This window comes from Bos grunniens, chromosome 26 (assembly GCF_055505025.1).
Source record: "Bos grunniens cultivar Pamir isolate PY7600 chromosome 26, Bosgru_T2T1.0, whole genome shotgun sequence".
NCBI classification, from domain to species: Eukaryota; Metazoa; Chordata; class Mammalia; order Artiodactyla; family Bovidae; genus Bos; species Bos grunniens.
The window spans coordinates 43,265,854-43,280,267 of record NC_141190.1 but is presented as its reverse complement, the minus strand read 5'-3'; the positions used below and the strand labels follow the sequence as shown (position 1 = coordinate 43,280,267).

The 14,414-nt window shown below is 45.8% G+C and overlaps 1 protein-coding gene across 6 annotated transcripts in view; it reads left to right on the top strand.

Moving 5' to 3' along the window:
- Window positions 1-14,414, top strand: part of CPXM2 (carboxypeptidase X, M14 family member 2) — a 136,117-nt gene that overhangs the window by 86,242 nt on the left and 35,461 nt on the right. For 5 of the 6 annotated variants that reach the window (XM_086377082.1, XM_086377084.1, XM_086377080.1 and 2 more), the window contains 2 exons: window positions 6,682-6,766; window positions 7,749-7,899. The exons of the other annotated variant lie outside the window; for it this stretch is intronic. In XM_086377082.1, the coding sequence (XP_086233208.1) occupies window positions 6,682-6,766; window positions 7,749-7,899 (236 nt within the window). The remainder of the gene's footprint in view (window positions 1-6,681; window positions 6,767-7,748; window positions 7,900-14,414) is intronic. 6 annotated transcript variants of the gene reach the window in all.

Here is a 14,414-nt window from a genome sequence, read left to right as displayed (position 1 = left end):
GCTTCTTTTGAGTTTTCTTTGTAGATAGGTAAATTCATTGGGATCTGAATATTTTGCTTCTTGCTTCTGTTACTTCCTTCCCATGGAGGATGTTTTCTTGTGTGTTTAATGATATATATAATGATATATATAATGATATATATATATTTTTTTTAATTGTGAGTGTCTATGTAATGGAACTTAGTGAAATTGTTGAGAACCTAAATTGAAGATTCTTTTCTTTAGAGAGGATTCATGGGTGCTTCTTTGGGGAGCCAGGTGGATGCTAATGTTTTGAAGCCATTTCAGCCCCCTTTGAGAGCCCAGGAAAAAGTCCCTGAATCAGCATTCCTGTCTTTTGTTGTCCCCAGGCTTACTGTTTTGATTCCAGCACTGCTATATCCATTTTTCTCTGGGGCAACTCTGCTCTTTTTCTTTGCTTACTGTTCATGTTTTTTTTTCAGTTCACAGATCTTTTTTTGTTTTTGTTTTTCCCCCTTAGAGATTTCCTTGACTTGCTTTCTAGCACTCTGATGTTTTAAAACATTCAGTTGTTTTAACGTAACCAGCAGCTAGTTGTACTGAAGTAGAAAGCTGTGTAAGTATTTAGATGATGGACGTTCTTGGCTTTTATTTCAACCAAATTAACATCAAGTTAATTATCTGAATGTGTTCCAGTTTTTTTCCTTTGTAGCCCACCTCCTGTTTCCTGATCTGAAGGAAGGCTGGTTTGGTGGGAATCTCATATAAGGATAGGATTTGGGGGGAGGGGCGTTGTTTTTTTTAATTTCTATTCTAAGTGAGGGAGGTGGCTGGAGCCCAAAGGAGAGTCAGCGTGGCTTCTCAGTCTTTCTGTAGCGGGAAGTCTTTGACATTAAACCCTTCTTTACTTGGGCTGCTTTGCTTGTAGTTGAAATCTCCAGTCACAGAGAATTAAATGTCAAGGTGGTTCTGTGATGTGGAAAACCTCTCTGAGGGAACTGGAAAAAAGCCACAAAGTGCTGTGAATTTCAAGCCTTCCCCATGGATTAGGAGACCAGGAAGCACTGGGCATTATAGCTCTGATTTTTAAAGCTGTATCTCTAATCGCATGGATGTGTCTGTCACAAAGGATGAAATATGTGACTTTTACCTTCGATAAGGAGTATGTTGCTTTCATTAACCTACGCCCTGCCTCCTTCATTCCTCTGGGCTGCACACCCTTTCTCTGCCCTGCCACAACTTCCTGCACTCACCTCATCACAGCACTTAATCATAGTCTCTTGAAATTTCTAGTTTATTTCCCCTTCTGCCTCATTAACCTGTAAACATCTTGAGTAAATAAATCGTGCAGGCTTTGTCCTTGTAGTTCAGAGGCTGGAATTGTATTGGCAGTGTAGTAGCTGCAGGGTTAGAAACAGGATTTAACACATTCCACGTTGTCTTAATCTTTTCGGGCAGATAGAACTTTTAGACACAAATCAATCCCACCCCAGCATTGCTGCTGCTGCTAAGTCGCTTCAGTCGTGTCCGACTCTGCGCAACCCAATAGACAGCAGCCTGCCAGGCTCCGCCATCCCTGGGATTCTCCAGGCAAGAACACTGGAGTGGGTTGCTGTTTCCTTTTCCACACCCCAGCATTACTGATTGGCAAATCTTTCTCTTCTATTACCCTGGACTATCAACTTTCTTAAATTTAATTTAAAAGTAATTAATTCTTAATTTTTTTTTTATAGCTTTGACAGCCCCGATTATTATCATTACTAGGGCCTGAAGGGTTAGGCTTGGATATCAGTGGTTCTCTGAAAGTGTCTGAAGGGAGCATCTGAGTTACGTTTACAGTTCAATTGATAGTCCTAGATGCTGGCATAGCATTGGGCAGTATATTAATTATGATACATTGTTCATATGAAGAGCTCGGATTTATGGAGCAGTTATTATGTTCCAGGCGCTGTGCTTGGACTCTACATGCATTACCTCATTCATCCCTCACTCACTGTGCAAAGGCGTAGAGTGACCTTCCAGTTGCCTTGGACTCGACATGCATTACCTCATTCATCCCTTACTCACTGTGCAAAGGCGTAGAGTGACCTTCCAGTCGCCTTGCAGCTGGGCCTCAGAGATCACATGACTCTCATGCAGGTCACAGTTGCTAAGTGGAAGGACTAGGAGTTTGGTTTGGGCTTCTTGACCTCAAAGCCTGAGGCCTTAATCAATGTAGTATAGCCTCTCTCAGCGTATAAATGAATATATAAATATATAACTTCCTGGTAGGTAGCCTTATTATTTTTGGAAAGATTAGGCAGCTTGCCAAGTGTATGTAGTTAGTAAACAACAAAGCCGGATTTAAGCTAAAATGGTTCATGCTCATTTCTCCACTCCCACTCTCATTGTACTTTTACTAAATGTCACAGCAGTAGTTTCAAAATGTGTGTGTGCAAATGAAGCAATGCCTCAGAAGCTAATGAAATAAAAAAAATGAAATCAAATATTTTAAAGTACTGAAAGAAAACGTCAACCTAGAATTCCCAGAAAAAAATATCATTCAAAAATGAAGGTGAGACGAAGCTGATTCAGACAATAAAAACCTAAAAACTTATTGCCAACGTATCAGCTTTAAAAGGGATATCAAAGGATGTTCTTCAAGCAGAAAGAATATTTTCCCAGATGGAAATATGAAAATGCAAAAATGAATGAAGGCTAGCAGAAAGGTTAAATAAGTAGGTTTACAATTACTAATGATACAAAGCAGGAGTAGTAAATATCTTAGAAAATTTAAAGAATTTATAGAATTAAAAATAAATTCTGAAATCATGCAAAAAGCAGAGGGATTAATGGACTTAAATTATTGTATGGTTCTGGTATTATCATGAAAGTGTTAGAAATTAAAATTTGAATAAGACTATAATTCAAGGATACATGTGTAATCTCTAGGTTAGTTACGAAAAGAATAGTGTGAATATTTAACTAGTAAATTAATAAAGAAAAAAATGGAATAGTAAGAATATTTGATCATAAAATGAAAATTCAAAAAGGAAAATGAAATCTATTTCATTACAAAATACAAATTTCTTCTTATAAAAGAAATAGTAAGGTGGTAAATATAAATCTAAATATAATACTAATTACATTTAAATGAACTATATTATCCAATAGAAGAATAATATTATCATACTGTACCTAAGAAAAAAATTCATGAGAGACACAGTTTAAATAGTTTAAATTTAAACTATGTCAGAGGTTAAAAGTAAAGAATTAAGAAATATAATCAATCTTAACCAAAACAAAGCATGGTTAGCTCTCCTACTATTACACAAAATGACTGTAAGGCAAGAGGCATTGATAGAGATTTAAAAAGCATATTTCATAATCATAAAAGTCAATCTACAAAAAATATATCACAACCTCAAATCTGTATGTGCTCAACAGCATAGCCTCATAGTGTATGTAGCAAAAGTGGGAGAACTAGCAGAAACAGATAAACTCACAGCCAGTTTGGCATCTTTTTTACACACTTCTTTCCATAACTGTTAGAAAAAGCAGACAAAAAATCACGGATGCAGAAGACCTGAACAACATAGTTAATCGTGCTCGCGCTCAGTTGCTTTAGTCGTGTCTACTCTTGGCGACCCTAGAGACCGTAGCCCAGCAGGCTCCTCTGTCCATAATATTCTCTAGGCAAGAGTGTTGGAGTGGTTACCGTGCCCTCCTATGGGAGATCTTCCCGGCCCAGGGATCAAACCCATGTCTCATGCCTCTCCTGCATCAGAGGCGGATTCTTTACCAGGGAACCACCAGGAAAGCCCAACATTTGTTCAAAATTATATGTGTGGAACATTGCACACAGCAATCACAGAACTGCAGTGAGTTTTAGTGCACATAGAACATTAGCCAAAGCTGACTACATGCTGAGCCATAAAGGAGGTCTCAACAAAGGATCAACATGATTCAAAGTATGTTCTCTGTTCACAATGAAATTAAACTAGAAACCAGCAGTAAATAGATAACCGGAAAACCTCTAGTACCTGGAAATTTAAAATTGTACTCTTAGATAGTTCATGGTCAAAGAAGAAATCACAACTGAAATTCATATTTTGAACTGAATCCTAATAGTTTAGAGGCAGACAGGGGACAGGACAGGAGGAGTCCAGACAAATGCAACAGTGTGTGCCAAGGCCCTGAGGCAAGAGAGAGTGTAATCGGTATCAGGGATTGAGAGAAAGGCGTGGAAAACAAGAGGTAAGCAAGGGTTTTGTAGAATACAGTGAGCAATTTGGTCTTAATGCTAAGATAAGAGTGATACTTTAAGCAGGGGGTGACGTGGTAATATTTCATTAGAAAAAGTAAGCCTCTGACTGCAGGATAGACTGGAGGGCAGTTTAAAATTTACAAGACTGTTTGGAGGCAGCAGCAGTAGTCCTGGCTGGAGAGAAGGGCTGGATGGTGCAGTGGAGCTGCGGGAAGTGGGAGGTTCTAGAAAGCTCTGGGAGGTAAAATTGACAAAACCTGGTGATGAATACACTATCAGGGAGAAAGGGAGGGTGGGGAACCAAGAGGACTCTGGGATTTTGTTGCCCTGGGTGGCTGGCAGTGTTTTCCTGGGGCAAGGGCTCCCCAGTCGGGGCACAGAGTGGACGAAGTGAATCAGTTGGTTTGAGCGCAGGTTCAGTTTGGCCGTGGCTGAGACGTTAAGTGGAGGGTCGGATAGGCAGGAGGACACGGGTGCAGGTCTGCGGGTCAGAAGAGAGGGCTGAACCACATACGCAATTAATCACCCTCCGAACGCAAGTGTTGAATTAATCACCCTCCGAACGCAAGTGTTGAATTGGTTCGTGTTTATTTTTTCTTTTCATTAAGTTTGAGAAATCGTTTTTTGGTTTTCAACCTTTGTTTTTTTTTCTCTCCCTCCTTTTCTTTGGAGAACTTGTTTGAATTTTTCTTTCCATACCTCTCTTTTTGTTCATGTGCTTCTTTTGAGCATGCTCCATTGTGTCTGACTCTTTGCAACCCCATGGACTGTAGCCCACCAGCCTCCTCTGTCCATAGGATTTCCCAGGCAAGAACACCAGAGTGGGTTGCCATTTCCTTCTCCAGGAGACCTTCCTGACCCAGGGATTGAGCACGTATTTCTTGTGTTTCCTGCATTGGCAGGCGGATTCTTGACTGCTGTGCCACCTGGGAAGCCCAGCTTCTTTTGAGAGGCTTCCTGAATTCGTCATCTCCACTGTGCAGGATACACCCCTTACTTCTGCCGCCTGCCTGGCGGGATCGCCATGGGGCGTGATCAGCAGAAAAACAGATGGCCAAGGAACTAAGGATGCAAGCCATTGGAAAATGATTTGAATGTGGGAAACAGGTTGCTATTTGGGGTGAAGATAATTTCCCAGTGCAAAGGATCTGAGCACTTGCTGAAGTGCCTTTCAGAAGGGTTGCTTATTGGGCCCTTATTGGGCCCACACAGACATGGGCCCAAGTCCTTAACCTCCCTAGGAGGAGTGTGTTGCTTGATAAATCCTGGCTTCCAGCAGGTACTCACACAAAGCTGGTGGGCAGGTGAAAGAAGAAGGGAGAAGGTTCAGCTGAAGATTGGTTCCCAAGCTCGTATAAAAGCACCTAAGAATAATAACTTTTGGGTTTCCCTGGTAGCTCAGATGGTAAAGATCTGCCTGCAATGCAGGAACAGGGTTAGATCCCTGAGTCAGGAAGATCCCCTGGAGAAAAGAATGGCAACCCACTCCAGTATTCTTGCCTGGAGAATCCCATGGACAGAGGAGCCTGACAAGGGGAACCTTCTTGCGATCTATCTGGATCCTGAGTCCAAGGAGATTTCACAGTCAGAAAACAAGGATTCCAAATGCTTCAGCTGGTGGAATGTTCTAAGAGATTAATCCTTTGGTGCTTTTAGTTCCAATATTTTAAAAATTTAAAAAGGAAGATGCTCGGGAAGACTTTCCTCCATTGCTTTAATACATGATGCTATAAAAAACTGAGGCAAAGGGGGAAAAAGTCTTTTTTTTTTTTTTTTTTGCCTAGCCTACCACATTGACCTCCACACTGGGAAGTCATATTTTGGCTCTTTTTCCCTCAGTAATTTCTGTGCAGTAGGATGTGGTGACAGGGATCTGGCCTGGGGCCTGGATATCTCTGGATTATTGCTGGAGGTGGGGTCAGGGACTTGTCTGCCCGGCTCTGACAGCCAAGGAGAAACCTACTATCTCTCAGAGACTCGGGCTGCTGTGTTTGTGGCTGGTGGGATCTCATTTGTTACATTCCCAAATCAGTTTTCCAAACGAAGTTTGTAGACTGACTTTTCCACTTTTACTGAGATTACTTTTCCATGTGGAACTCTGCTACTACGTGTGATGTCAGTGTTCCATATAAACAAACAAGCAAGTATCTGTGAATCTTTATGTGCATGACAGACTTTTAATGTTTATTGGGGGCCAGGCGTTGTCCTAAGTATTTAAAGGGTATGAAAGCATTTACTGCTTACATTAATATTTTAAGCTTGGTGCTTTTATGATTCCCATTTCATGGGTGAATAAACTGTAGCACAGATGTGTCACTTAACTAGCCAAGGCCACAGGGAGGGTGAGAGTTGGGCCAGGCTGTGACCCCACGCTGTCCACCTCTGGGACCCCCTTTGCCTATTGCTGAACCTCTGTGTGGAAGAAGGAAACTTTCTTAAGCGCGTAGTCCCAATGATGTTTTATTTTTCCTTAGGAGTGACTGGGTGACCTCCTATAAGGTCATGGTGAGCAATGACAGCCATACATGGGTCACTGTTAAGAATGGATCTGGAGACATGGTGAGTCCCCTCTAACCATGCCCTGGGGATCTGGCTGTCAGGGTTCTCCAGAGAGAGGCGGTGGACACCCAGCCAGCATTTGCACCTGGATGTTGGCTGATTCTGTGCCAACTCAAACCAACCATCCAGAGTGATGGATGCTGACCCCCCTTTCCATGCCCTGATGCTCAGAACCACAGGGTCCACATTCAGGGCTCGTGTAAAAGTCAGAGTTGCTGCGATGTGGTATCTTCCGCAGGTCACAGGTCAGCCCTGGAAGACCAGTGGGATGTGGGCTATGTTGGTGCCCACACGGCTCTTCAGTTAAAATAGTTCCTGAACTTACTTTACTTACCTGGCCTTTCAGCTCCATGCCTCCCTCCAAGCTAGCCAGTTCTGACCCTGTTGCCCTCTTCCTCGGGTTCTCAAGTGCGAGTTCCTATCACGGTGCAGTGCCTCCCACAGCCTGCCTGCAGCCTCTGTTTTGGCCTTCGTTCCCATTCTCAGCCCCACCCCCGACTTGTACCCACTCCTCTGTGTTCCAGTAAAAGTGAGGTGGCTGCTCTTCCGCTGAATCCAATGTCTGAGCTCCTCCAGCCATCACTTCCTTTTCTCTAGCATCCCTCCCGTTCCTGCATCTCGAGTTTTCCTTCAAGGCCAGTTCAAATGGCATCTCATCCCCAAAGCTTCACCTGGTCCTTTCCTTCTTCAGAAATCCCAAAGCTCTGTGGCTGTCTCTCTGCCATGACACCAATAGATTTCACCTACGATGTCTAAGTTTAACCGTCCTCCTCCTCCCAGCTCCGCCCCCGTTAGATGGGTGCTTCCTGAGGGCAGGGTCCAGGCCTGATCCATTTCTCCTCCCCATCCCCCCCACCAAATGCTGACCTCACATTTAGATGTGCCTTAATGAAATCTTGCGGACTGAGTGAATTACTGACTCTTTCATGACTTGATGATCAAGCTCTAAAAGAGTCTCCTTTTCCCCCTTGTGCATAAATAGATATTTGAAGGAAACAGTGAAAAGGAGATCCCTGTACTGAACGAGCTGCCCGTCCCCATGGTGGCACGCTACATCCGCATAAACCCCCAGTCCTGGTTCGATAATGGGAGCATCTGCATGAGGATGGAGATCCTTGGCTGCCCGTTGCCAGGTGGGTCTGCCCTTCTGTGCTTCCTGCAGGGAGGGAACGCCGGTGGAAGACAGGTGCTTAGCCAGCAAGGTGAATAAAAATAAGCCACACAGTCTTTTTCTCATCTAAGAAAATTACCACATCTATTGCAGAATATTTAGAAAACACAGGTAAACAAAAAGAAAACGAAAATCTCCTAGAACAACACTCAGAAACACTCTGAGCATTTGGGGTATTAAGGTAACATGCCAGCTGTGGTTTTGCCCACTGGGACTTTAAGATGATGCTTATTTCAAGACTGAAAATTCACCCAGCGCTGCTGCTCAGAAGCAGGCAAAAAATTACATAAAATGTTTTTGGTAACGTGTTTAGTTGCCCTTGAGTGCTCTTGCCACACTGGTTACAGGACGTGGCGGAACTTAGTTTCAAACTTGACCGTGTACATAGTCTCGCTCTGCTTACATAGTGAAGCCTCTTTCTGTTTAAGTAGCTCCACTTGGTTGCCTGAATCTTTGGGTGCTTGTTCCTTTGGCTTGTGTTCCCCTTTCCCTGTTTTCACATGATGGAGTTGGGTGTAACCCCAGGATGGAAGGAAATAAAGGGCTTGAATTAACATGCGCTTTTTGCATGTGGAGCTTTGCTGGTGTCTGCTCTGGACAAGCTAATCCGGTCTGGCTTGCAGCTCTGTCGGCTTTTCAGAACCTAGGGATTTGTGTCTGTATGGAGCCTTTTGTGGGCTTCCCTGGTGTCTCAGATGTTAAGAATCTGCCTGCGATGCAGGAAACCCAGGTTCAATCCCTGGGTCAGGAAGATCCCCTGAAGAAGGGCATGGCAACTCACTCCAGTATCCTTGCCTGGAAAATCCCACGGACAGAGGAGCCTGGCGGGCTAGAGTCCTTAAGAGTCAGACACAACTGAGCTGCTGACACTGCTACTGGAGCCTTTTGTGGCGGCTTCTTCATCCTCACCAGACATCTCCAGGGCAGGAAGCTGGCCTCCAGAACACTCCTAAGGCCCTTCACCAGAGCCTCTAGGAATTTCCGCCTCCTGTCCACCCACAGTCAGGCCACGGCAAGCAAGAAGCACAGCTTTGGGTTACTCTCCTGTGCTTCCTCCTCCAGGGAAGTCTCAGCATTCTTGTCTTATCTGAAACTCAGGCCTTACTATCTCTGGATCCCCTGCCAGGAGGAGGGGCACCGCCAGCTCTGATGCTCTCAGGTGCTTCTATATCCATCATGCTACTTCTATAGCCATCCCACTCCCCACCGTGAACTTACACTTACTGAGTTTTCAGAGTGTATTTCATATCATTCATTGCTTTTCCTCAACCCTCATGATCTTGCTTCGCCAAGTATGAATTTATTCAAAACAAACTCTATTGGTGAGAAAGACAAGTCTGCTCACCTGCTATCTACTTACCTTCCCACCAGACAGATTCTTGGCTCCTTACTTGTACTTACTAGATTACAAGCTTTTTTCACGTCACTAACACTATTGGAGACCATCTATCTTGTGGGTGTTTTTATCCACCATATCTCAGGTTTTCAAACTGCCTCTTATAGTTGGAAATTCAGTTGTTTGATTGGAAAATTGGAAATACAGTCGGAAAATCAGTTTGATTCTTAAGAATTTCACAGTGGACATCTTCGTTTCTGTGTCATTGTGCATGTCCAAAATTATTGGGTGAATTATGGGATTATTGCTTAAATTAGATGATGGTACAAAAGACCCTGATGCTGGTAAAGATTGAAGGCAGGAGGAGAAGGGGACACTAGAGGTTGAGATGGTTGGATGGCATCACCAATTCAATGGACATGAGTTTGAGCAAACTCCAGGAGATGGTGAAGGACAGGGAAGCCTGGCGTGCTGCAGTCCATGGGGTCGCAGAGTCGGACACAACTGAGCAATTGAACAACAGCAAGAGGTGGGATTGCTGGTGGGAAAGCAGTGTGTGTGTTCAAGGTGGGTCCAGAGAAAATGTGAAGGCCTCCCAGTGTGGGACCCGGGCCCCCTTCTGTGGCTCATTCATCCTGGGGTGGCGATCACAGGGCCTGCCCGCTGCTGCCGGGGTCCTGCTGGGCTTTGCTGAGCTCACTGCGTCTGCAGACACAGACCCAGGCAGGGGACCGTGAGGCCGGCTTTGTGCCCAGTTGCTCAGCATGGCCTCTCTCTGCTTGCTTTAAAGGGCAGGGTCACGGTTTCTCTCTGAGGGCAGGAATTCATCTGTTGTCAGTTGAGGGCAAAGGGCAGCCTGTGAGAGTCTCATGAAATAAATATTTTCCTGTGAAGTTATTCTTGGTGTGTGTGTTTGAAGACAGGTCCTGGGGGCAATTTAAACACAAAGACAGAGTTACAGTGTGAAATCTGGATGGGTTTCAAGTATGGCCTTGGAATGGTTCTATTTTCCAACCCCAAATATTTAGGGCCGTTTTTCTTCTAGAAGTTGCTTAGCAGTCTGCCCGGAGGGGAGCTGGCCTTTGTACATGCCACTGGTGGTGGTCACATCTGAGGTCCTGGGGTGGCTCAGAGGTCCCCACGGCCACGTGGGTAGGTAAGTCTTGTTCAGTTGCCTTTCTGTCAACATGGTTCCTTTGTACAAGTTAATGAGGCCAGAGGCAGAGGTGACCCGACCAAGTCAGTCACTCAGCCCAGCTTGACTTTGTGCTGGTAATGCAACCGCCCAGCGTCTGTTCTTCCCGAAACTCTTGTTTATGAAAAATTCATTTACCTTTGCTTCTGCTTCTCTTTGTTCTGTACTCAGTCTCCCTGCGAACCCTCAGGTTGGGGCAGAGGAAGGGGAAAATGCTTTTTAAGTCTTCATGAATAATGTTTCTAGAAATTTTGAACTAGAACATGAATTACCCTATACATGGCCAACTCATTAGCAAAGACCCTGATGCTGGGAAGGATTAAAGGCAGGAAGAGAAGGGGACGACAGAGGGCGAGATGGTCAGATGGCATCACTGATTCAATGGACGTGAGTTTGAGCAAACTCCGGGAGATGGTGAAGGACAGGGAAGCCTGACACGCTGCATGCTGACATGCAAAGAGTCGGACACGGCTGAGTGACTGAACCACAGTGACAACAAAAAAGCTCCAAACTAACAGAAAAGGAGGAGGGTTGTTTAATGGTTGTAGTTTCAGTTTTGTAAGATGAAAGTATTCTAGAGATCTGTTTCTACAACAGTGTGAATTTATGTAATGCTACTTAACTATACTCTTGAGCATGGTTAATCAGAAGGTTTCCTGGACTTGGGCGAGCAGCCTGGTGGAGATGCCGTGAGGTGGGTTATACGAGATGGGGCAGAAGATAAGTACGGATGACGGCTCAGTGCAGGTGCTGCAAGGTCAGGTTACAGGAGATGGGGCGGAAGATACACGAACATCAGGCTGCCCCCTTCTTGGAGCCACGTGGAGCTGTGGGTTTGATGTTTTCACTCACAGTAATGACTTGGGATCAAAACAAGCTCTGCCAGGGGTCCACGTCTCCCCTTGTTCCTCTTGGAGCGACCTTGTCACAAGAACAGTCACATGGGGTTGGACAAGCGCAGCTTCTCCTCATTAGGGAGCCGAGCACCTTGCAGAAGGGGTTTGGTGCTATTTGTGCTGCTGCCAGGTCATCTCTGCTCAGGCTCTCTGTTGAGGCGTCAGGGCTTAGGGTGATCATAAGGCCATGAGTGACAGTGAAAGTGTTAGTCACTCAGTCGCATCCAACTCTGTGTGACCCCATGGATTGTAGCCCGCCAGCTCCTCTGTTCATGGGATTCTCCAGGCGAGGATATTGGAGTGGGTTGCCATGCCTTCCTCCAGGGGGTCTTCCCTACCCAGGCACTGAACCCAGGTCTCCTGCCTTGCAGACAGGGAAGCCATAGGTAGTGGGCATTTCCTTGGGTGAGGGGCTGGCCTCGTGGCAGGGAAGGAAAAGGGCTGCAGTGGCTGCATTCCTCGTGTCCTGTTCGTCCTCAGAGAGCACTTTGAGGTCAGCCGTTGTTTTCCTTTTTAAATGAGGTGAAACTGATGTAACATGGAGTAAAGCATTTTAAAGCTTACAGTTCAGTGCTGCTTAGTGTATTCACAAGATGATGTGATCGCTGGCTCTCTCTGGTTTTCAGAACTTTGTCATGGACCCCAAAACACCCTGGACTCACTGAGTAATCACTCTCGAATCCCCTTCCTCCATCTCTGGGTAACCTCTAATCTGCAGTGTCTGTGGAGTCACCTGTTCTGGATAAAGTGCATCATGAGCTCAGGGACTGCAGACAGCAGAGAGCCCCTGGTCCGGCAAAGGTACCCTTTCCTCTCCCAGTTGAGAACTCCCTCCCGTCAAGCAAGATCCCAGCCCCCAGAGCAGCAGACAGCTGAGCGGAATGGTCCGAGAGCTGGGGTGTTCCCTTGGATGGCCACCAATGGGGTTTCTTCTGCGACTCTGACCGTCCTGTGGAGTGAGCTGGTGCTGGATTTGGGAGAAGAGCGTGTGTCCACGTCAGTGAGGAGCCAGGGATGTTCAGGGTGTGCAGTCATTTCCAGAGCTGCCATAACTCAGTACCAGGAAGTGGGTGGCTTTGGATAACAGAGTTATCATCTCAGTTCTGGAGGCGAGAAGTCCAAGATCAAGGCATAGCGGGGCGGTTTCTTTGAGAGGCCGAGCGGCGGCGTCTGTTCTTGCCTCTCCCATGGGCTGCTGTGGTTTGCTGTCTGATTCTGATGCTCCTCAGCTTGTGGGCACCTCGCCCCCGTTGCCGCCTACATCATTACATGGTCTCCCCAAGTGCTTCTCTCTGCGCTCACCTTTCCGCTTTGGATAGACGCAGTCCTAATGGAATGGGGCCCACCCTAAGCACCTCATTTATACCCAATGAGCTCTGTGAAACCCCTCTCTTCAAATAAGGTCATGTTCTAAGGTCCTGGGAGTCAGGACTCCAACATATCTCTTTGGGGTGGGGACATCACTCAACCCAAAACGGGCTGAATGAGTAGACTTGTTGGGATGGAGCAGGATTTTGAGTTGTCGAGTAAGAGAAGTGAAGAGGGGAGGAGGTTGTAGACACCAGGATCCCCATCTGGAGTGAGTTTATTCCCATAACTAAGGTGTTCCAGAAGGAATAAGCTGGTTTTCAGTACATCTGATGCATGAAGCCAGCCACATGAAAGGAAGCAGGAGGCTGATTCTCCAAGGCACCATCTGTGAGAATAAGATCTTGCAGACTGAATCAGGACTTCTGTTTCAAACGTCGGAAGTCCTACTCAAATTCGCTGAAGTGAGGAGGGGGAGAAAAGGAAAATTTTAGTTCACAGGAATAAAAGTTCCAGAGGTAGATGTGACTCTGGCTTCAAGCAAGAAAGGGTCGACAATCTCGGGGTCTTCATGGTGCAGTCAGGGCTCTCCTCCTCACCAGCTTGCAGGTGGGGAGCTTGGCCACTAACACCCCAAGCTCATCCACCATGTGAGATGACTCCGGCAGGAGGCCCTCCTCCTATGGCTCTGGAGAGAAAATCATCTTATGAGCCCAGCTTGTATCCTGGGATCATCTCTGAGCCAGTGGCTGTGGCCAGAACATGTGTATTTTCACGAGCTGGACCTAGGTCACATGCCCATCCCCGTGAGTGTTGGGCGAGGCTGTTCCATCAGAAGCATCTGGGATAGATTCTGCACAGGAGATAGGGATTCTTTTATCCACAGAAGGAAAAAGAGGACAGTGGGTTTGGCTGAATAACAGGGTGTGCCTGCAGACTCTGGGCCCCAGGGTGGGGCAGCTGAGTTTGGTTCTCACTTACCTACAGTGTTGAGCTCCTAAGAGGGTCTCCATAAAACTTAATCCAATCAGAATAAGCAGACAAGTAAAGAAGTATTTGTACAAAAGGTGGAAGGTGGAAAGTTGTGAAAAATGCTCACCTGGGGTTCCAAGACAATTCTGCAACTTGGACCCATATCCTCAGACAAATTGGTTAGTCTCAGGGAAGGAAGTTACCAAACATGAAGATATTTCATATGTACAGTTCTGGGCTTTTCTTCAGTCCTTTTTAAGAACCTTGAAGGCATAACTTGTGTTTGAAGACAAAAGGGGCATTTCAAAAAGAGCTTTAGAAAGAGGTTCTGGGGACTTGGAGGGTGGTGAATAGCTCTTAGGAATCAGCTTGTGGGTACATTCAGGGTCAAGTCGTGTGAAAAATGCGCTTTACCTTGACTTTGAAACCGACAAGTTTGGAAATCGAAGGGCAGGTGGCTTGCCAGAGAATGCAGGCAGCCGGCCCTCCCCAAAGGAGAAAGCTTGGAACAGAACTGGGGGCCTTTGCTAAACCTGAGATGCTTTTGCTTCTTTTCTGAACAGAATACCAGCTTGCTGCCCACCTCCCCCATCCTCACCCCCTGCATACATTATTTGCTTCTAATAGTGTTACTGGAAACCCTTTTGTGATCATTAAAAGCCGTCTTTTTGGCCTTCGGGTCTGTGTGTGGTTTTCAACCTGCTGCCAGCCTTTAAGGGAACCCCTGGTTCCATGTGGCAGTCACACCCCGCGGCCGTGGGATGCAGACA